General features: G+C 40.9%; 1 protein-coding gene across 4 annotated transcripts in view; it reads right to left on the bottom strand.

Annotated features, from left to right (window-relative positions):
- The window catches only part of LOC111150232 (presenilin associated rhomboid like), a 49,664-nt gene extending 33,029 nt beyond the window's left edge, over positions 1-16,635 (bottom strand). For all 4 annotated transcript variants that reach the window (XM_022507659.1, XM_022507667.1, XM_022507675.1 and 1 more), the window contains exons 1-4: positions 16,476-16,635; positions 6,363-6,558; positions 5,549-5,689; positions 3,216-3,264 (exon numbers count right to left, since the gene is read on the bottom strand). In XM_022507659.1, coding sequence (XP_022363367.1) covers positions 3,216-3,264; positions 5,549-5,689; positions 6,363-6,558; positions 16,476-16,600 — 511 coding nt within the window. In that variant the 5' untranslated portion in view covers positions 16,601-16,635. The remainder of the gene's footprint in view (positions 1-3,215; positions 3,265-5,548; positions 5,690-6,362; positions 6,559-16,475) is intronic.
- Between the last annotated feature and the right edge of the window lie 6,499 nt (positions 16,636-23,134).

The following is a 23,134-nucleotide window of genomic DNA, read 5'->3' as shown; positions in this document are numbered from 1 at the left end:
TGGGTTGTGAGTTCAAGCCCCACATGGAGTGTAGAGGCTACTTAAAAATAAAATCTTAAGAAATAATAAATAAAAAATAAACTTTAGAGGTTGGAACAGAAGGGGCAAGGCCCTAGGGTGCAGTGGTGACTAACTTTGGAGCTGATAATAGATATGGACTAGTAGAGAAAAATGGGGCAATGTTTTCTTAAATTTCTCTTCCCATCCCCTCCTTCATCAAATACAATATTTTGGCAGGTTCTTCTGTTTTAACTGAATCCCAAAATAGTAAAGTCAGCATTCTGCTGAGCTAACAGGAAAACCTTGCAGGTATATCACAGGCATACCTGAAAGCTAGAAAGGTAAGGGAAATATTCTCCTTGGGGCTTGCCCAGGGACCTCCAGTATAGGCTTAAAACTCTTGCAGATTAAGGCAACAGAACACGAGACTAGCTGAAGTGTAAAACACCAGGCATAAGTTTTAACTTGAAGAATGCTTCTGGATGCTCCCACAAATACCAAGTGAACGTATAAAAAAATTTTTTTCAAAGCAATGTTAAGCTTAGGGAGATATTTCTGTGTAATAATGAAGATTAATACCAGAAAAAAAAAAATCCCAAACCAACCAAAGAGGGCTGGGGGAGATCAAGGAAAGTTCTCTAGAACCTGTGAAAAAGTGATTCCCAGGAGCAGCAACTCCTCAGCCTTTAGAAATCACTTAGATAATCTTACAATAAGGATTTAGCATAACTGTTCATGTTTCTGTGGTTCAAAAGCACTTTACACTCAAGTTGCTAGTTAGATCAAAATGTCCGTCTCTCCCTATTGAGATGTCCTTTGTGCCAAATAACTGATTTGACTTAAGAGAAAAGCAAAAGGCTAGGGGAAAGAAATCAGATTTTCAGTGGTGTCCAAATACCAACTTCTTTGAATAAGCTATTTACTGGGATGAGAAATGTTTTAAATTCTGATCCCAGGTTTCTTCAAATATTTAATGCCATAAAAATCTTCACCATCTTCAAAGAACACTAGGTATCAAATAATTATGAGATACTTTGAAAATATCAAAATTTGGCTACCCTAAGGTTAATTTTGGTTACGTTCAGAAAACAAGCAAATAAACCAAAACCTCCCTGTTAATCCCAATGAAAACAGATGTGCTGTTATAGTGCTATCTTTGAAGGCATCATATTTATTAAGACCTTACTGACTAATCAATTCTACAGTATGGCAATATACCTTTGAAAACCTCAATCCTTTGATTCAAGAGCCCATTCAATAATCATTTACTTAACAGATTTTAATCAAGTGCGTTTAGTGTGTGCAAGACACGTGCTAGTTGCTATAACAAAATGAAAACTCTCATTGTCCTCAAGGACATTGCATGTACAATTACATAAGGCAGGTTGTGTTATAAATGATTAAAAAGTGTGGGCCACCTGGAGGGTTTGGTTGGTTAAGTGTCTGACTCTTGATTTCAGCTCAGGTCATGATCTTGGGGTCCTGGGATCAAGCCCCAGGTCAGGGGTTGGGGGGTAGGGGTGGGTGTCTGCACTCAGCAGGAGTCTGCTTTAAGGATTTTCTCCCTTTCCCTCTGCTCCTCCCTCAACTCACACATGAGCACTCTCTAAAACAAACAGAATCTTTTTTTAAGATTTTATTTATTTCTGTATTTGAGAGAGAGTGAGAGAATGAGAGAGCACGAGCAGGAAGCGTGGCAAAGGGAGAAGCAGGCTCTCCATGAGCAGGGAGCCAATGTAGGCCAATCCCAGGACCCTGACCTGAGATGAAGAATGATGTTTAGCCAACAGAGACATCCAGGTGCCCCTAAAATAAATAGTATCTTAAAAAATAAAAAATAAATGATCACAAAGCACAATGAGTTCAGAAAAATCCAAGCACTTATGTTACTGGCAAGACCCCCTGACCCACTGAACTTAGGAAACTCCCAGAAGCTTCTGCCTGTCACTTTCATCTTTTAAAAACTAATGAACTACTGTGACAGAAAAAGAAACATTTGAGGAGGAACACTATGCAGATGAATCAGCAAGTGCCTGTTACCTCTGCTTCATTATAATAAAATCTTTTACCCTTCTGGATATTCATCCCAAGCCATGATAAAAGGAGCCTGTTTACCCCTGTTTAGGGAGTCATGGATTTGGAAATTATTCCGCATGGTATCCTTATTTGTACAAATAAAGATAACTGTGAGGCAAATCCACCTGGTGTAGTCTCTACCTATAGCTCACACAGGAACAAGCTGACTTTGGCCGGGTTACACTTCCTGCAGGAAGCAATGTCCAAACCATAAGCCTGAAGACCAGTTCAAGTTCCAACACGGAGACAGAAAAAGTAAACCTTCCAGACAAAGGAAGGAGCCCAAAGGAGAAAAGATAAGCACCTTTTCTCCTCTTAGGTAGGTAAAGAAGATTAAGAGTACCATTAAGTCTAACCATATTTAAGAAAAAGCAGTATTTTGCTATTATTTCTCTAGAAGATTTTTTTTTCCTATCTGCACAATTGTTAGACTTTCAAATCCATTTCCCCAAATTTCTCAAATAACTAAGTCCATAAAATATTGTACAACTGTTACCTTGAAGAGCCAGATTTATCTTTCTGAAAAAATTTACAAAGAACAAAAATTAAATTATCATGGTGACATGCATGGCATGCTTACATTGATTTAATAAATGAAGACTTTGAAAACAGCATGGTGCAGTAAAGAGAAGATTAGCTTTAGAATGACACAGACCTGGGTTTCAAAACTTAGCTCTACTACTTACTAGCAGTGTGACCTCTGAAAAGTTCCTTCTCTGAAAGCCAGTTTCCTTATTGGTAAAAAGGGAGATAACTACCCGGTAAGCAACCCTGTGAGGTAGGGAGAGAATGTGTATAAAGCATTCTGCATAAAGAAGGTACTTAATCAATGTCCCCTTTAATTTCTTTAATAGGATAAGTAATTACTCAACCTGTTTCACAAGCTAGGATTCTACAACAAAGATAGATTATTTGATCAGTAACATACTAGATCAAAATTAGAAAATAAGTGACTCACTGCATCACGTACACCTTTAAGCCACAATACTTTTTATACTACTACATTAGCCTGAAGGTACAGAGACTGTCGTCTAAACCACTGGTGAGCAGGGTACAAAAGCTGTTGACTGTGACATACTGTACCTTTTGGTTTGATTTCTCTTCCCTTGAATGGCTAAAACGTGTAAGCTAACACAAACCTGTCACAGTCCGCTGGCCATCACTTAGGTTATTCCACCACTTGTTAATCTAAAACAGAAGGAAAATTGCCTATCACCATATGGTAAACACTTTCAGGGTAGGAATATGAAAAAACAGAGAAAATGCTTTGTGCATAAAAAGATTTCTCATGTGCAAAAATTACCAGTACACACAGATTTAACAGGTATGTGGTAAAATGGACACACACAGGCTTTAGTCTATATTCTCCACAGAGTCACTGTTTAGCTCTGTGACCTCAGACAGATTACTTCTAAACTTCAGTTTTCTGATCTATAAAATGGAGACAGTAGATATGGAGCAATATTGTTGTGAGGAATATTAATAACAAAGCACCCAGCACACTATCAGAGATATACAGGTATCAAGTTTACATGATTTATTCACCAGGTCCAATCTAGTTTTAAAATTCTAACCAAAATATTTTCTAAAACGACCTTTTAAGGTATAATAATAACTTGAGGTTCAGAAAAAGAGAGAAGCCTAATCTTTCAGAGACACACACTGAAATATGCCTAGGATTTGCTTTATAGTAATCAGTGGCAGGGCGGAAAAGGAAACAAAGGGGACTAAATGAAACAAAGTTGGCCCCATGTCAATAATCACTGAAGGTGGATGACAGGCGTTCATTATACTTTCTCTCTTTAGTTTTATATTTGTTTGAAATTTCTCCATGATTAAAGTTTTAAAATAAAAAATATATTCTAATTATGATATTAAACCACACTTTGGATACTAATACAGAAATCCAAGGTTTAAAAAAAGTTACAGACCCATATATAATCATGCCATTTTTACATCTATAATTTGTGTAAGAGCTTTCAGACCTTACTCCCCATACATTTAGCAGTATGGCAGGGGTTCCCAGGGCTTTCACTTCCCATGTTATATTTAGATATTGTTTTTTCTTTAATGGGCATGGATTTTATATTTTATAACCTATCATTTCACTATAAACCAATCCATCTTTGGATAAAGATTATGTCTTTTGCTTGTATCACTTTTCACCATTCTAGGGAACCATGTGAACCATCAAACTGTAACATAGGGCACCTGGGTGCCTCGGTTGGTTACGCATCCAGCTCTTGGTTTCAGCTCAGGTCATGGTCTCCAGGTGGTGAAATTGAGCTCCACTCAGGGTAGAATCTGCTTGAGATTCTCTGCCTCTCCCTCTCCACCTGCCCTACCCTGCTCAAGCACATGTATGTACTTGCACTTGCACGTGCGCACACGCACTCTCTCTCGTTCAAGCTCTCCAAAATAAAATCTTCAAAAAAAAAAAAAAAAACTTTATAATATAGACATGCTGGAAACCTGTAGCTTTCTAAGGAATCCAGGATTATGGAACAGATCAGTGTTACTATCTTCTCAAACACGCGATGCTGAATAAATCACTGTTAGCTATTGTCACTTTCACCTGCAAATAATTATACCCATTGTCCTTCTGACACAAAGCCTCTCTAAAACAGGTAAGGTTCAGGCTTTCTGCATACGTCTATGGGGAAAATGAAGAATGAATACTTCTTTATACTTCGAAGAACCTTGAATTATCATTAGGAGAAAATTAAGAGGTCAGCAACCTTCTCTCAAGTGCAGACGCATGTGTCATCAAAAAATAAGAGCAACAAAACAAACAAAAACAAACCCAAAACAAAAGTGCATGAAAACCAAATGAACCACATATTAACTTAGGGCCTCAATGCTCAGTAAGTATTGTCAAGTGAAATAAATATGTTTTATCTTAAAGGCAGTGCTGGTAAAAAATCAGTTAAGAAACTGAAAGAGGGTCACCAGCTTGCATGTAAAATTATGGAAAGGTCTATATTTGTATCTTTTTCTTGCATCCTCATTCCCCGGGCAGTTAGAAATACTCCACAGTGGGTATTTATCAGAGGTATGTAAACATGTCACAGAGAGGCTTTTTCCACATATCTCTACACCTAAGGCACAGATGCTTTGAAAAACTGCCTGTGATTCTACTACATACTCTAAAATATTCCAGGAGGTAATGCAGAACAGTAGCCTTAAACTTCAGTTTAGCTGAGACCCCTAACACATTAATTTTTAGCAACTATCCACAGTGATTTTTGATACATGTGGGTAGAGGGACAAACTTCCTAGAACACCATCAAGTACAAAACTGCCAGATATATAAAGCGTGGATACTCACTTCAATGAAATGACTCTAAAGAAGATTAAGTTCAGTAACTTTGTATCTACTGATCTAAATGTTATCAATCACTAACACTTCACAAATAACCAGACTTCAAAACTTGTGCTCAACTAGAACAAAGAAAGCCACGTTTATCTTTACCTCCTTTCTGACGTCTCCTTCCTTTTGTGGTCTTATGCTATCCAGCCAATCAGCTTTTATACCATCAAAGTAACTCTGGACCCTGGATTTCAGTGATTCATACTGCCAAATAGCAGCTGATCCAAATGCACAGCCTGTAAACTATACAAAATTAATATATCACAAAATAAATTCAAGAGAGAAAGATCAACACATAGTTCCAAGGACAGTATTTCATTTTCATTGCTTCTTACAAAACCAAGAGAAGGAACAGGAACATCAGGCATAGTGAAACCTTATTAGGTGAAGAAAATACTTAACTATTTATTAACTTTACTATACCCTTGGGCCTGTTTACAGCTAGGAATTTCAAATAAAATTCAAAATATCGCATGAAATGTTATCTCAAATAAGAGGCCCATAAGTTTCTTCTCCAGGGCATACATTAAGTGAACCAGATTCTAACAGCAATTATTAGAGGCACCTGGGTGGGTCAATAGGTTAAGCTTCTGATTCTTGTTTTCCGCTCAAGTCATGATCTCAGGGTGGTGAGCTCAAGCTCTATGACTGGATCCATGCTTGGTGTGAAGGCTGCTTAAGATTCTCTCCCTCCACACTCCCCAACTCACGCAAGCGCATTTGCGCTCTAAAAACTAACAATAATAATAGCAATTATTAAATTCATGTTCTCCCGTCATCATTTATGACCCCAGACACCACCCGGATCCTTTAAGTTCCCCTCCCCTTGTCTTTAAGGGAGCCCAAATAAGACAAACAGTATTTCACTACTATAGCAGCAGCAAGGTAGGTAACTCCTAGTTACATAAGCACTTACCCCAACAGTAAAAAACAAGGGCTTTACAAGGGTCCTTATAGGATAGGGAGAAGGATAAAAGACTGTTTCTTCTATGGGAGGAATCAAAGCACTTCTCTTGTATGCTTCACTACTTGTTCCTGTGTCTGATCTTCGAGGTTCAACCTTCCTGGGTGCTTTTCTGAATCCACATTTTTGCTGAATAAAAAAGTTAAACCTTTAAGGGGAAAATAAGAGATTAGCAACAGCTGCATTTTGCAAACATCAACCTCCATAAGCCTCACTCTTTGGCCTGCATCATCAACATCTCAGTTTATTCTCACCCTGTAGCCCCAAAGAAGCCAACATGCCTACTCTGAGCTAGGATTTTAAGTCAAAACACAGAACTGTGCCCTTCCGGAAAAGGAGATGGAGACACACAAACTATGGGAACTTTAAAGGGAAACTGTTAGGGCTGTTAACTGTGTATCAATCAGAAAAATCATTTGAATGATTCCTCTATACACAGTATGCAGTCTGGTAAAAAGCTGGAGAACTCCAAGTTGTCAGTTTGAATCTGCACAAAATGGTTTTGTTATTTTGTTTGAAGTATGGTCAATTTCCAGAACAAACATTTAAATATAAGTATTATCAAACATTCAAATGTAAGTATCATCCTTAAGGGCACTCCAAATTCAAACAATTGCTTTCTTTTATAGAAGTACTATCATTCTAAGTTGATGGATTTTCTCTACTTCTCCCCCTTTTTTTTTTCACTCAGTTCTAGGGACACCTACCAAATGTTTTGTAAAGGGTTTTGTTGCTTTCAGCCCTCACAGCCATACCTTAAAACATTTGACACTACTGATCACACTTACTAGCCCTACCTAGTTCCTGTAAGATTGCATTCCCTATTCTTTAAATTCACTTTCCTGATGGCTTCTCCTCTTTTCACCTATCCCTTAGTGACAGATATCCTCAAAGGCTCCAATAGTTCCTTTACATGTTCTCTATTCAAATTCAACCCATATAAATTCATGAAGTTTTTTTTTTTTTTAACATTTCCCCTACACTGAAAAAGCAGAGGCCCTTTCCTGTTTGTTCTCATCGTACTCTAAACATACCATCCTCTTATACTCAAAGCTCCTTGAAAGCAGAAATCAGGTCTTCCAACACTTAAGCTGAATAAAAGAATAAATGTATTTCTGTGGCCTATATGACTTCTAAGTAAATGATTCAAATATATTTCTTTAGTCCTAACCTCAATCTTCTGGTCTTGTATTTCAAACTATATATTGAGTATTTCCATTTGGATATGCTCTCAATTACTTTAAAACCAATATATTCAAAAGGAAACTCCTCCTCTGTAACAGCTCCATTTTCTGACTTCCTCATTCTTTCAGAGGGACAACAGTTTTATCAATCACTGAGGTTAAAAACCTAGATGTCATTTTGTTCTCGCCTTTATTCTTTTCCATCCAATTAAAAGCCAACTCTGTCAAATAAAATTTTTTTTTCATTCCTAGTTCCTCACTTCATGCCTGTTTAACTGCAAGAATTTTACCATGTTGCATGTTGTTCTTTTATCATTTTTCCCCAAACATTCAATGGTCCCTCAAATGCCTTCTCAGAGTGTCAAAAATCTCTCCCAAATTCCCATTCAACTCAGCTCATGCCTTCCGACCTGGAATACTCTACTTTTTCCTAACATATCTCATTGCTTCCAATATTGCCTCACTCCAATTCACTCCCTTGCTTTAAACCCCACAATGATTCTTCATCCTCCCAGCAATGCTCAGCAATGCTACTCCCTTGGTACATCCCTTTGTTAACACTCTTGTGCCCCTGAGAATTCATTTCTCTCCTCCCAGGAAGCCTTAATCAACCAGGGTGGGTGTCTCCTTTATATTCACAGAGTTCCAAAGCATCCTGCATAGACTTTTCGACTTAGGTCTATTATTGCCTGTACCACAACTGTTAAATTATTTTTGTATTCACTGTATCTCTATCACCAAGCCCAGCCCCTAATAAAGAAAAGGTCAATAATTATCTGTTAGAAAAAAGAAGGGGGTCAAGAATGACTTAGTTCTATTTTGAATAACTGAAAGGAAGGTGGTACTATTCGCCAGGACAAGGGAGCTCAGAAACACCAAAATAGGAAACTGTAAGATAAGACATGAAGAATTCCATCTTGGGCAGTATTTCAAATGCTTGTGGTCATGGCAGCTCTTATTTCTAGTAGCTAAAAACCAGAACTGTAATTCCTGTCAAAAGGGGAAAGGACAAACTGTGGTATATTCATACAATGGAGCACTACTCAGCAAAGAAACTACTGATCACACATCATGGAGGAAACTCAAAAACACTGTTGGGCAAAACAATGTTTCTCTTTAGGTGGTGGTTCCACAGGTGTATACATTCATCAGAATCCATGGCTATGCACTTAATACTTACACAAAATAAAGTATTGCTAGCATTTGTAGGATACCCAGGTGGTGTCTAGTAGGCATCTGGAAAAAACTGAAACTCAGAAAAATGGCATAGTGACTATTATTACTATTACTTGCCTAGTATGCTCTTTCTTCAACAGAGTCCACTCCACAGTTTCACTTCTCAGAAGTCACATGCTGAGGATGGGTTATGGCGATAAAGTAATTTGCCTTGAAACTTTAATAATCCATAATTTATACTTCCAAATAAGTGCTATTCCTTTCAAGTAAATCTATTTTGAAAAGTGATGCACTTATTCAAAAAAGCCAATGTTGCTTTGAATAACTCTGAACTCCCTTCATGGCTCTCTTACTAGTATTAAGAATATTTAAGAACATCCTTTGCCAAATACAGTTAAACAGCTAATCCCAAATCTATTTCTTTTTCTCTTGCCTTTTTCTACAGAGGCTAGAAAGGTCAGTATCTTCACTTTTCCGGCCTCCTTTAAGGCACAGGGTGGCCATATTACAGAGTTCTGACAAAATGAGAGACTTAAGAACTTTTATGTACCTCTGGGAAAGATTTATCTATAAAAACGGACATTTCAGCAATGTCATACCTCTGCCCCTTCTTTTTGCCTTCAATAAGGAATGTAATGCCTAGATTTCTTCAGGCAGTTACCCAGAATGCCAAGAGAAAGGTTAAGGGATTCAAACACTAACCTTGATAATTCTGAGCTGAGCAAAGACAGTAGCCACTTACCTCCACCATATTATGCTAACTATCCCCCCTCACTTACTTAACCAGTAAATTTACTTACAGCCAAATGCATCACTATTAACACCTTTAAAGTGGCAAATGTTAATCCTTTACAATTGGATTTAATTTTTATTTATTTATTTTGGGGGGGATTTAATTTTTATTAAACAATTCAAGATAACATAGAGCTGGGTTAGTAAATAAAGTACTACCACCACTTTGGGGCCAAAAAACAAAGGTGTGACATAAAGTAACAGGAATATGTTCCCTTTATTTTTTTTTAAGATTTTATTCATTTGTCAGAGATAGAGAGAGGGTGCAAGCGCACAAGCAGAGGGAGCAGCAGGCAGAGGGAGAGGGAGAAGCAGACAAGTGGACCCTGGGACCATGACCCAAGCTGAAGACAGATGTTGAACCAACTGAGCACCCAGGTATCCTGAATATGTTCCCTTGAAAGATTACAATTTGTAACTAAGTGTTGTTTTCTGGCTTTTCTTTTCTTATTAGACCGAGAAATGTGAAAGATGAGACTATTTTATATTGCCAATAGTGTAGTAATAGAAGACAAGTATTCACTCGGCTCGAATAAAGATTACTTCTTCTACAGTTCATCACCTCATTTAAAATTCTGAAGTGCAATGTTTGAAAAGGAACATAAACACACCAGCAATCTGGGAATCTAAACTTGAAGCAAAGCCAGATCTTTTGCCTAGAATAGTATTTACCTTAGAAATACGTGTGGGGCCAAGGACACTGAGAATATATTACACAAGTTAGCCTGGGGTTAAGGTCAGATGCAGAATACATATATTAAGAATATATACACATTAAAAAAAAGAATATATACACGTATTGGGGAATTACGGTTGGACACACAGAACTTGTTTGACAGAACTAAGAACAATGTATTGGTTTACCAAACACCTATTTCTATTAACTAGCACACATTCATATGCCACAGGGGCCGGAAAGCTAAAAACTTCATTTCCCAGGTATCCTTTTGGTCATTGTTACACTGGTTCAATACCTGAAGTCGGAATTGAGTTTAGTAAGAAGGCAAGACATAATGCATTGATTTGATTTGCAAGCGAAAACAATGGTGAAATCAGCACAGTACTTACTCTGGTCAGCAGATCCTGATTTGACAGAAGCTTCCCCAGTTGTCTCATGTATTATTGCAAACCACCCCAAAACTTAACTGTCCTGAGACCAAAATTATTTCTCAAGACTTTTTAAGTTAGCCACCCTCAACTGGGCAGTCCTTCCTGTCTCCCCTAGAGTCACTCATGCAATCCATCATTTGGGTGCTCAACTGTAGATGGGCAGTCAAAGCTGGCTTCACTCACACACTGGGAGTTTAGACTGGTCGTCAGTCAGCCCGAATGGCCTCTCAGTAATCAACAGGCTAGGAGGGGCTTCTATCATGGCAGTGGGAGTAGTATTCCAAGAGGGAAAAAAGTAGAAGCTGCAAGGCCTCTCGAGGCCCAGACTCTGGACCTTGCACATTATTTCTGCCACTTGCTAATGATCAAAGCAAATCACAAGACCAACCCAGCTTCAGGGAACAGGGAAATCAACAACAACTCTGGAGGAGAGGAGCTGTGAATTATTACAACCATGTATTTTTTTTTAATTTTTTTAAAGATTTTATTTATTTATTTGACACAGAGATCACAAGTAGGCAGAGAAGTAGGCAGAGAGAGGAGGAAGCAGGCTCCCTGACGAGCAGAAAGTCCAATGCGGAGCTCGATCCCAGGAACCTGAGATCATGACCTGAGCCGAAGGCAGAGGCTTTAACCCACTGAGCCACCCAGGCGCCCCACGACCATGTATTTTAATCTACCACATCAGTTGCAGCAGAGTTATGACCATGAAAGCTTAGTCTTAGAACAGTAGTGCTCAATCCTGGTTCCTGAAGAGCAGCAAAACATGACACTTTGCCATAAGGACTATCTTGGGCTGAGGGCCAATGAGAAGCAGATATAATTAAAACTCTCTGCTCTGCCCCCATCTGCCTAAAAGCAGGATATAAATTTGTGAAGGTATACCCAATACCCTCTACCAGGAAAAAGAGAATCATGAGACAACTCTAGACCCTTATGTGCTCAGAGAAGGCACCAGGAAAAATCTACTAAGTGCCCTTATATCCATTAGTTCCCTGATATATTGCCTCCTCAGTTTGCTGCCCTAGGAACAAAGTCCTTTTCCTTTCTCTTGTCATTTCTCTAAAACTTTGCTGTTCTTTAAAATGCAATATAAGCCCAAATTCTAACCATCCTTTGTATTACTCACTAGGGAATACTGCCATGTGTATGTGCAATGGACATATTCATAAGCCGGTGTTTTTCTTGCTAATCTATCTTTTCGCAATCTAATTTACAGAGCCAAGGAACCTAAGATTGGTAGAGGGAAAACAGCTTTTGTTTCCCTGTACTACATATTAGAAGTGCCTAGTGAGCTCTTAAAAATTTTGTGCTATGGCTCCACTTCATAACAATTAGAGTCTCCAGAGGTGGGACAAAGGCATCAGTATTTTAAAAAGTTACCCAGGTGATTTTCATATTCACCCAGGGTTGATCTACCTCAGGTTTAAGGAAAACTTTAGTATACATACAAATCACCTGGAGATCTTGTTGATATCAGATTCTAAATCACTAAGTCTGGGGTGGGGAAAATATGAGATTCTGCATTTCTAAACAAACTCACAAACTGACAAACTTCCGCCTGCAAGGTTGGTTTGGGCCTGCCAGCTACGATTGGTTTTTGAATTTTTAAAGAGTGATATAAAGTAGAAGTGACAGAGACCATATGTGACAGAGACCATATGTGGCCCTGTGATTTTCTATCTGGCCTTTCACAAAATAAGTTTGCCACTCCCGTCCTAGATAATGCCTAAACTGCTAGTTCACAAACCACTTTCAATAGCAAGGAGCAAGAACCTAATCCCTAACAAAATTTCTACTTAAATTCGAATGGTTATTTACAGGGTAATCCTATCTGACCAGGACTAACAAGAATTCAAATTTGTAACAAAGAATTTGAACACAAAAGTTTCATCATAGAGGACAATAGTGAGAGTTTCTCACTGACTCCCAGCATCCAGGTCCTTTCCCCCCTCTCCTGATAGTACGCTGGAATTTCCAGCCATTTGGTTGGGAGAGGCACACCAAGCTCCTGACTGGCTTTAGCCAATCTACAGACTCCACTCTCTGACAACTTCAAGGGATTCAAGGATGGACATGTATCCCAATCAGGCCAATCTGGTCCAGTAAATTTTAAGATTTTGTCTGTAATACTGGAAAACTTTTTCTGCTGGATGTGAACCTAGAAGTATAGAGCCCCAAGAACTTCTGACAGCCATCTTACGACAAGGAGAGCATGTTGAGAGAATAAAGCCAACGTTTGGGAAGCAGAGCCAAGCCCTGGAGAAAAATGGAATCCTGGTGACAATCTAAAACACCAAATCTTGCCTCATTAGAAGCCAGTCCTACTTCTGGACTTTTTTTTTTTTTTTTTTTTTTAAGATTTTATTTATTTGACAGAGAGAGATCACAAGCAGGCAGAGAGGCAGGCAGAGAAAGAAGGGGAAGCAGGCTCCCCGCAGAGCGGAGAGCCCGACACGGGGCTCTATCCCAGGACCCTGAGATCATGACCTGAGCCAAAGGCAGAGGCTTTAACCCACTGAGCCACCCAAGCACGGTGACTTCTGGACTTTTTAACTGCATAAACCGATAAATTTTCCTAATTTGCTTAGGAATTTGGTTGGAGTTGGGTTTTCAGTTACTACAAAAATGCTTTTAGATGAAGTACTTCATCATACCTTATATGACAAGGTACATTCTGACCTTATGGAGCTTTTGTTTTACATTTCTTAAAATGCAAAAACATGGAAAAGCATGATAAATGTTTCTAATTCCAAATGTTTGAGACCATATTTACAAGCTTAGGCTCTTTAGCTCTACTCATTCATATTGGTGCAAAAGATGGAAAAATAAATGACTTAGGAGCACTTGGATGGCTCCGTTGATTAAGTATCTGCTTTCAGCTCAGGTCACGATTCTGGAATCCTGGGATCAAGCCCCGTGTAAGGCTCCCTGCTCAGCAAGCAATCTGCTTCTCCCTCTACCCTTTACCCCACTCTCTCTCTCAAATAAATACATAAAAATCTAAAAAAAAAAAAAAAAAAAAAAAAAAAAAGACTTAATCACTTACCTGAAATAAGTTCAGAAAACAAAAGAGAAACATGATAAAATGGATGGTACAGAGAGTGGAATGGGAAGAGAGAGGGTCATTAGAAGTATATACCAACTCATGAAGGCAAACCTGCCTTTTAGCTCTGCTGCTTTAGTCCTTCCACCAATAACCAGTCATCTGTGAAAGCAGTCTAATGTGCTCAAAGTGGGAAGATCTCATCAATACCTGACTTACTACTAGTCATATAATTGTTATGGTTCAGTTTTTTTTTTTTAAGATTTTATTAATTTAGTTGACAGACAGAGATCAAGTAGGCAGAGAGGCAGGTAGAGAGAGAGGAGGAAGCAGGCTCCCCGCTGAGCAGAGAGCCCGATGAGGGGCTCAATACCAGGACCACGACCTGAGCCGAAGGCAGAGGCTTTAACTTACTGAGCCACCCGGGCGCCCTATGGTTCAGTTTTTTAACATGATCCCCTAACTTTTAAACAGAAGAAGTCAAACCTATGTATTAATTGGTTTAATGGTGAGTGAAAACATAGTTTTGTGAATTTTTAACAGTGCAACTTAGATATATGTACAAGTCAGCACTAATGTCTATGTTTCTAAAGATTTTTATGAAGTAGAAATGGCCTACTGTTCAAATGGAAATAACATATGTCCAAGCATACACACAATAGATTCATTCCACTTTAAAAGAAAATAAATATATTTAGGGGAGTGGGGAATTCTACATAAACACTTGCATGACAAAATTTTCTTAAAACCCATCTGGAGTCAATAAATGGTAAATTAAACAGGGAAAATAGATGAACCACCAACTACTCTCTTAGTACCATACAACTGAAATTATGCAGGCTTCTTTTAAGCCTAAAGCATTTCTTAGAAGTGCTGCCAGAAATTTGACAATGGTAAAGTTTCTGAAGAGTCTGAGATTTTTTCCTTTGTCTGTAGAGAGATAGTTAGTATTTTAGTTTTTATGAAGAAAACATATGTCACATACTGTTTTGCTTTACACCCCTTTAAAATCGTAGAAACCATTTTTAGCTGGTGGGCTGCACTGGGCCTGCCACAGTTTACAGAACTCCTATCATTACCTGTATGGCAAATTCTCAGCCATGCTTCAGGCCTATCACATCAGAAACACAAGGATTGGGCCCAGAACTCTGCTTTTTATCTCTAACTTCATTCTTCTGTATACTAATCTTAGAACCACAGGAAGTCAAAGCAGACCAAATAAAGTTACATACAAGGTAACTCATTCTTCCTATTAAGTGCTTATTTCCAGAGGTGAGCGGGTATATACTCTCAGGTTTACCTACATTCTCTTGAAACGCATATTTTTCTATGCAACCACAAAAATGTCATTTTCGAACTTTACAAATAAACAGAAAATGTAAAAAAAAAAAAAATAGGGGCTAATTGTCAACATCACACCTTCATTTGTTTTTTTTTTTTTTTTTCCTCCAAATGGTCTCCAATTTATACTGGAGGCTCTTCATTAATCAAGTTATATTTCCTTTGCTTTCCCTTCCTAACACATATTTTTAATATTACCACACCTGCTGCTTCCTGATAGCCATATTCATACCTCCTCCCCCTCGAACCATGCAATTTTGGCTGGGATTTGGAATAAATTCTGCAATCTGGACAGCTGAACTCTATCACTACTTCCACCTGACCACCTCATTCTCCATCTCCCCAGGAGTTTAAGATTAGCGAAGCTCCAAATTAAGGTGGATGAAGTTAAGCTACAATGTATGCAAGTTTTCACAAATCCCTAATCCAATTCCCCTGGGAGTGCTTGCAAGCACTACAGGTTCTTCAACTCCCCCCCTCCCCCCACTTCTGACTTGACAGAACTAGGCTGGGACCTGGGAAATATAGTCTACAAACACTCCTGGTGATTCTTAAAATTAAGCAATAGCTCCACCATATTGGAGCCTCAGTTACTTGCCACTGGCTAGCCCCTCTGTTGAACATTCTACCTTGCTACCATCAATCAGATGGGATTTCAGGCATCTGGAACCAACTCAGAAAACCGGGAAGGCTGCAACTCTGGATTAAAGAACAGGAACAAATTTCAAGTAAAAAACACATCAAACTCTTGGACAGCTGAGGGACTTTTTTCCTCTTCAGAAATGACTTAAAAGCAGCAAATACTGATGAAGCATACTCTTCATACAGCTTCTACTTGGGAAAACCAGTACTGTAGTTTTCTTTCCAAATCATCTGGAAACTAAATATTCCAAGCTCTCCATTCTTCAACAGAAAAGCCTCTCTTATGACTGTGAAGAGGGCAAATGCCCTTTGACTCCGTATTCCCTTAGTTCTCTTAACGCTGAAGAAAGTAACTGGTAGCAGAACACAGGTTTATAAAGACTGATAGAGAATCGGTTCTGCCACTGTATTATCTGTGTAACTGCTTCACTTTTAAAAATGGGTCCAATACCTTCTTCGCGGGATTATGAGGTGGCACGCAGCCCTCAGAGACTACTTCCCCTTCCCCTCACGTCCTTCCCGATGGGAAAGGGGTAAACGGCGCGGGCGCACGGAAAGCTGCGCCGGGGTCGGTCACTGGGCACCCCGGCTGGGGGGCACGGTGGCACGGCGAGAAGCGAGGGCTGGCGAGGCGAGAGGGGAAAGTGGGACAGAGAGAGGAAGAGATGGGTGAGGTCAAGGCAGCCCCACAGGCCTACGTGGCCTGCGCCCCCGAGGATGCTCGGCCGAAGCTGAGGGTCCGAGGGGAAAGAAGCCCGGAGCGGCGGTCATTACCTGCGTCCGAGCAGTCGCGGCGGGACCACGGCCGCAGTGAGCTCCTCGCAGCTGCGGCCGCCCGACGGCTGAGCCCACGCCTGGCCACAGCCCCAGCCTCTCTGTGCCCAGCCTCGCCACGCCATCTTCCCAACCTCTGCCCCACCATGGCCCGACCTTACCAACCCCTGCCGCGGAACCACTTCCGGGGCGAGGGGGGGGATGGGGAACAAAAAAATTTAAAAAGACCATAGAGCCCCAGGTGCAGCCTAGAGCGCCCCCACGCCCCTACGAGCCGAACTCGACGCACCGGAGGGCTGCGCGGGCGCCGCTGGGTTCTCCCTGCCCCGCGAGCTTGGACGCGGGTTTGGCGCGTGTCAACACCTGGGCCTCCACCCAGTTTGCGGACGAGGTCCAAAAGAAAAAGAGAAGGGAAAACTAGCATTTATTGAGTAACGCCACGTATCGGGCACTTAACCTAAGTGAGTGCCCTTTTTCTCTTCTTTTCTTTTTCTTTTTTTTTTTTTTAATATATTTTTATTTGTTTATTTGACAAGAGAGGGAACACAAGCAGGGGGAGTGGGAGAGGGAGAAGCAGATTTCCTGCCGAGCAGGAAGTCCTATGCCGGAGCTCAGTCATGACCCCAGACCCTTAATGACTGAGCCACCCAGGCCTCCCCTAAGTTGCTGCTTTTAACCCTCACCAAACACTGGAGGCGGATAGTATCACCACTGTCTTACAGAGGCTCAGAGAGGACTGGAGGAACCATCATTGCATCATTGTACCTACGTTATTTTTCTTTTTTCTGCATCTCACCGTTTCATGTTATTATTTTTTTAGAAAGAGAGAAAACGCTTGCGGGGGATTGCGGGGAGAGGGAGAGAGAAAATCCCAAGCCAGCTCCAGGCTCAGGGCAGAGCCCTTTCCCGGCGCTGGGTTTCAGGACCCTGAAATCATGACCTGAACCCAAATCAAGAGTGCCATGCTTAACGGACTGAACCACCTAGGTGACCCTCACCATTTCATGTTATGACACACTTAAGAGGATGTACCTCTGATCTTTAACAAAAAGTCCAGACCTGAAACAAAAATCTGTATTCTAGATGAAATACAAACTTCATGATTCAGCCCTTGCCTACCTGGTGGGCAGCCTTATTTCCTGCCACTCCAACCCACCCTCTGACCCTAGCTGCAGCCAAACTGTAGGATATGCAGTATCTTAAAGGCATCTGCTTTTCTGAATGCATTTACCATTCTCACTGAAACAACCTTTTCCCTTCCTTCCCTACTCAGCCTACCTAATCAACTTGCCCTTCAGACCAACCTCAATTGTCCTCTTTTCTGGGAGGCTGTAGGACAGGAAAACGTTTTCCTCAACTGTTTTGGGGATCCCTAGCCAGGTCTGAGAATTATACTGACAAAGATTAGCAGGGAAAAAAAAGCATACAAATATTTTTTTAAAGATTTATTTATTTATTTATTTGGGAGAGAGAGAAGAATCTCAAGCAAGCTCCCCACTGAGGGCAGAGCCTGATGTAGGGCTCCACCTTGCAACCCTGAGATCATGACCTGACCCAAAATCGAGAGTCAAACACAGAACCGACCGAGCCATCCCGGTGTCCCGGAAGAGCATACAAATATTATTTTATTTTTACGTATACGTGGGAGTCTTCACAAGAGAACGAATATCTGAAGAAGAGACCAAAGAAGGAAGGTTTTGTATCTTTTAGACAAACAATAATTTGTGAAGAATTGACAGAGTGGTTCAGGTTAGGGTTAGCCCAGCTAGGGCTAGGTAGTCTTTATCTTCCTTAACGAGAAAGATAAGGGTTAATTTAACAACTTTGCAGAGTCCTCTGGTGCCTGGTCTCTGGTCTTTGGCCTGTTGAGAGTCTGTCTCTAGGAAAGGAACTATTTCCTGCCTTTAGGATTTACTGCCTCTTAATTGCCTTCAGCTCAAAATAATTTTTCTGTCAAAGAAGCATATTTTGGGGTGGCATATTCTGGTTTCCTTCAGGGCCTTTCTTAGACTCCAGTCTGATTTAGATGACTTCCATTTGTGCTTTTATAGAGCTTTATGCTTATCACTATAGTAGTACTGTATTCATCCCATAAATATTTATGAAGCACCTTTAGTATACCAGGCAATGTACTAGGATGTATTTTGGATGACACTATCTCTGACCTCACAGAGATCCTGCTTTACTGGGGGAAAAGGGAGCAAGTAAAAAAAACAGGCAATTAGAACACATTGTGAGAAGTGCTATGAGCCAAGAAACAGAAGGCTCTGTCGGAATTTAGAAGAGGGGGAAATACCACAGTTGAGGGATGGGGAATGGGAGACAGGGGAGAAGGCTTCCCAGAGAAATTAATGGAGGTGACCAAAAGAAGAAAAGGGCTGAAATGTTCTAGGCAGAGAGAACAGTATTTGTGATGTCTTTCAGGGCATACCTTTTTGAGAAACTAAATTAAATTCACTTTGGCTATGCCATAGGTGTCAAGTCTGGGATTTCATTTTACCCCATTGACAAGCTAATGAGTTTGGCTGCTGGCAGAAAACAGGAGACTCCTGAGTCGAGACCAAAGACTATTACCCACAGCTGAGCATTATGTTTGCAAGGGTTCCCCCTTTCTCTCCAGCTCCCACAATGGCAATGTATGGGCCAGATGGAGGCTTACTGATACTCTGACACTTTGACTCTGATTCCTATAAATTCAGATAATAACATCTACCTTGTCACTTTGAGGATTAAATTACTTTGTATATTTCAAGAACCAGTTGCTCATGGTTGACACTCAGTGCATAGTAGCTATTGTCGTATTGTTATGAGATAATAATTAGAAACTGATGTAGAAGCCTGTCCACAGGAGAAGGCTTCTTCACGTCATCATCATTTTTATTTTATGATCATAAACAAATGTACAATGTGCTTATATGGGTGTATGGGAGAAAGAGATTCCCAACAACGTATACTGAGCACTTACGTGCCAGGCTCTGTGCTGAGCGTTGCACACAACAATCCTAAGGGGAAAATTCCTATTGGCATCCCATTTGACAGGCGAGGAAACCAAGGCACACAGAAGTTGGGTTATTAAGAGCAATACTGTGATTTCAACCAAGGTTCAAGCCCATGTGAGAGAAAGCTTCCTGGAGGAGTTGGCCTTTGAATGGAGTAACAAGCATGAAGCCAGGCAGGATGAAAGACAGACAGGAGCCTGGATGATGGTAGGAGTGGGAGTTAGAGGGTGTTGTGAGCTCCAGATAGAGGCTCTGAGGTGTATTTTTCAACACCATCAAGCAATCAACTCGATTCCGAAACTTTCTACCTGGAGATAGTGTCAGATTCCATAGGTTAAGAGCTCACTCTTACAAGACTGTCCCCATGCCCCGCTCCAGATGTCAGTCACAAGTTCAGGCCATTACCTGTGCTTCTGACCAACTGGCTATAGATCAGAGGTTTCCACAACTCTCTGACTGAGTGCAATTAATTTGCCAGAGTAGCTCACAGAACTTTCAGAGAAACATTTATTTATTTTTACCCGTTTATTATAAAAGATGGTATGAAGGATACAGACAAAAGGAGTATGCAGGGTGAGATCTGCATAGGAACTTCTGTCCTCATGGAACTGGGATGTGCCACGCTCCCAGAAAATGGATGTATTCACTAACCTGGAAACTCACTAAATCTCATAGTTGGAGTTTTTATAGAGCTAATCTGCAGCCTTCGCCACCTCCCCCCTTCCCAGAGGCCTGGTGGGTAAGGCTGAAAATTCCAACCCTCTGTTCTCTTGGTCTTTCTGGTGGCCAGCCCCATCCTGACACTGTCTAGGGCCCCTCACCTCATCACCTCATTAGAATAAACTCAAAAGGTCTTCTTATGAGTGGCAAAAGATACTCCTGTCACTCGGGAGATTCCAAGGGTTTGAGAAGCTTTTTGCCAGGAACAAAACCAAATATATTTCTTGTACCAGAGGAACTGACAGAAGCTTAGGAAAGGGAGGCAGAAAGCAATTGGATAAGGGCTGCTGTGTTTTCTCCACCCTTTAGCCTGCCTGGGCCACAAACAAGTGCCAGTCTTTCTGGGGCACAACTTGCTCAGGAGCAACCCGCCTGGACTCTCCAGGCCATAGGTATGATTCCACACAGAAAGTGAGTTGTCTGTGAGAGAGTTTCAAGATTTCAAAAGCCTAGAGGAACTGGTAAGCTTACCTGCAAAAAGGCTAGAAGCTAATTAACACATCAAGAATTCCCATCCTAATGGGACTTCTCCCAGCTCGGTGCAACAGCAGTATTGGTATCCTGCTAACTGAAATGTTGATAATTTTGAATATGTATCTTTTAAATAACTCAAAGCAGAATGAGACATGCTTTTCTTAGGGACGTCTGGCTGGCTCAGTTGGTAGAGCATGTGACTTTTGATCTTGGGGTCCTGAGTTCGAGTCCTGTGAGTTTGAGCCCCACGTTGGGTGTGGAACCTACTTTAAAAAAATATATATTTTTTAAAAGGACATGCTTTTCTTAGAAGTCCAACCTCTACCCTGCAATTGCACTACTGGGTATTTACCCCAAAGATACAGATGTAGTGAAAAGAAGGGCCATCTGTACCCCCCAATGTTTATAGCAGCAATGGTCACGGTTGCCAAACTGGAAAGAACCAAAATGCCCTTCAACGGACGAATGGATAAGGAAGATGTGGTCCGTATACACTATGGAATATTATGCCTCCATCAGAAAGGATGAATACCCAACTTTTGTATCAACATGGACGGGACTGGAAGAGATTATGCTGAGTGAAATAAGTCAAGCAGAGAGAGTCAATTATCATAAGGTTTCACTTATTTGTGGAGCATAACAAATAGCATGGAGGACATGGGGAGTTAGGAGAAGGGAGTTGGGGGAAATTGGAAGGGGAGGTGAACAATGAGAGACTATGGACTCTGAAAAACAATCTGAAGGGTTTGAAGGGGGGGGTGGGAAGTTGGGGGAACCAGGTGGTGGGTATTAGAGAGGGCATGGACTGCATGGAGCACTGGGTGTGGTACAAAAACAATGAATACTGTTATGCTGAAAATTTTTAAAAAATGATAAAAAAAGAAGTCCAACCTCTTGAGATGTGACATATATACAATAAAATTCACCCCTTTAGGTGTATAGTTCCATGATTTTTGACAAACATACTCAACTGTATAGCCATCACCAGTTATCAGACAGAACATTTCCGTCACCCCAGAAAATTCCCTCATGTCCCTTCATAGTCAACCCATAACACTACTCCCAGACCCTTGCAACCACTTGCCTGTTTTATATCCCTGTAATTTTGCCTTCTCAATAATACCATAGAAATTGAATCATATAGTATGTCTTGGTGTTAACATATATTTTCATTTCTGTTGGGTAAATACCCAGGAGTGGGATGGCTGGGTTGTATGGTGTCATGTTTAAATGTGTAAGAGATTGCCAACCTGTTTTCCAGTGTGGTTGTACCATTCATTCCCACCAGCAGAGTATGTGGGTTTCAGTTGCTCTTCACCTTTCCAGTACTTGGGATTGTCAGGGTTTAGTTTTAGCCATTCTAAAAGGTGTGCAGTGGTCTCTCATTTTGATTTTGACTTAATATAAGTCAATCTTTTTAAAATAAATGAGCCTTGTCTGGAGACACAATATATCAAAACTTGGGGATCTTGGCGGGGGGCTAGGGGTCAGGGAGAGTAAAGGGAGTGCTTGGTAGATAATTTGTTGAGAATAGTTGCTTTGGCTGCTGGTTTTGCCTGGTAATAGTGAAGGGAAGATATTCCCGTGCTGTCTGCAGTGGCCTGCACTTCTTCCTTTTGGTCAGGAGAGGGCAGGAGAGGGCAGAAAATAAACTGCCCAGTTTGGGGCTTATTTATTAGGCGCCAGCATCAGTATTGTTCACACGCAGTATTATATTGACAGTTTTTCTCAAATGTCTTTCCCTCTGAGCCTATTTCGCTGCTACCATATGAGGCTTGACTCCCCAAGTTAATCTGGTGAAATGACTCAATTCCAAACGTTAAGCAACCCTTTAAAATCCTTCCCTGCCAAAGTATAACTAACCTAAGAACTGAGCCACAGAGAATCAGCTACTGTTGTAGAATCCTTGTGAAGTCTCCTCCCTAACGTCACTGCACAGAACCTGTATTAGGGGGACCCATGAGCAGCCAAGCTGAGGAAAACCTGTTCTTCTTCTACAATTTTGGTGGTGCTGTGAGTTTGAGGAAGGACTTTGTGAGGGACAGGTCTCCAGAACCTCTCTCCGCTCTAAAACCTGGGCTGGAGCAACTCAGATGGGACACTGCACAGATCTTCTGGGGCTGGGGCTGCTAAGTTCCCCAAATTATTGTAGTCTGAGCTCCAGGCTCCCCTCTGGCAGTTGGAATGAAAAGGTCCCGAGGGGGGCGTGACAAACATCAGGAAGAACTCCATCCAAGCCAGCTTGTCCCCTGGGTCCACTCGATGCTCTGGAAGCAGAGGAAAAGGTTAGATGGTGGCAGCTGTCTCTGTGCCAGTCTCATCACACCCTCTGCCTACCATCCATAACCCAATGTTTTGCCAGGTATCTGTAGAAAATGGCAGGAAAGCCTCATTGACCAGGAAGTTTTCATCCTTGTCCAAGAAGTGGCCTGGGTTGAACTGTTGGGGGGTCTCCCAACACTCAGG

This window comes from Enhydra lutris, unplaced genomic scaffold (genome assembly GCF_002288905.1).
Source record: "Enhydra lutris kenyoni isolate GAN:26980312 unplaced genomic scaffold, ASM228890v2 scaffoldscaffold2, whole genome shotgun sequence".
Taxonomy (NCBI): Eukaryota; Metazoa; Chordata; class Mammalia; order Carnivora; family Mustelidae; genus Enhydra; species Enhydra lutris.
This window is presented reverse-complemented; position numbering and strand designations above follow the sequence as displayed.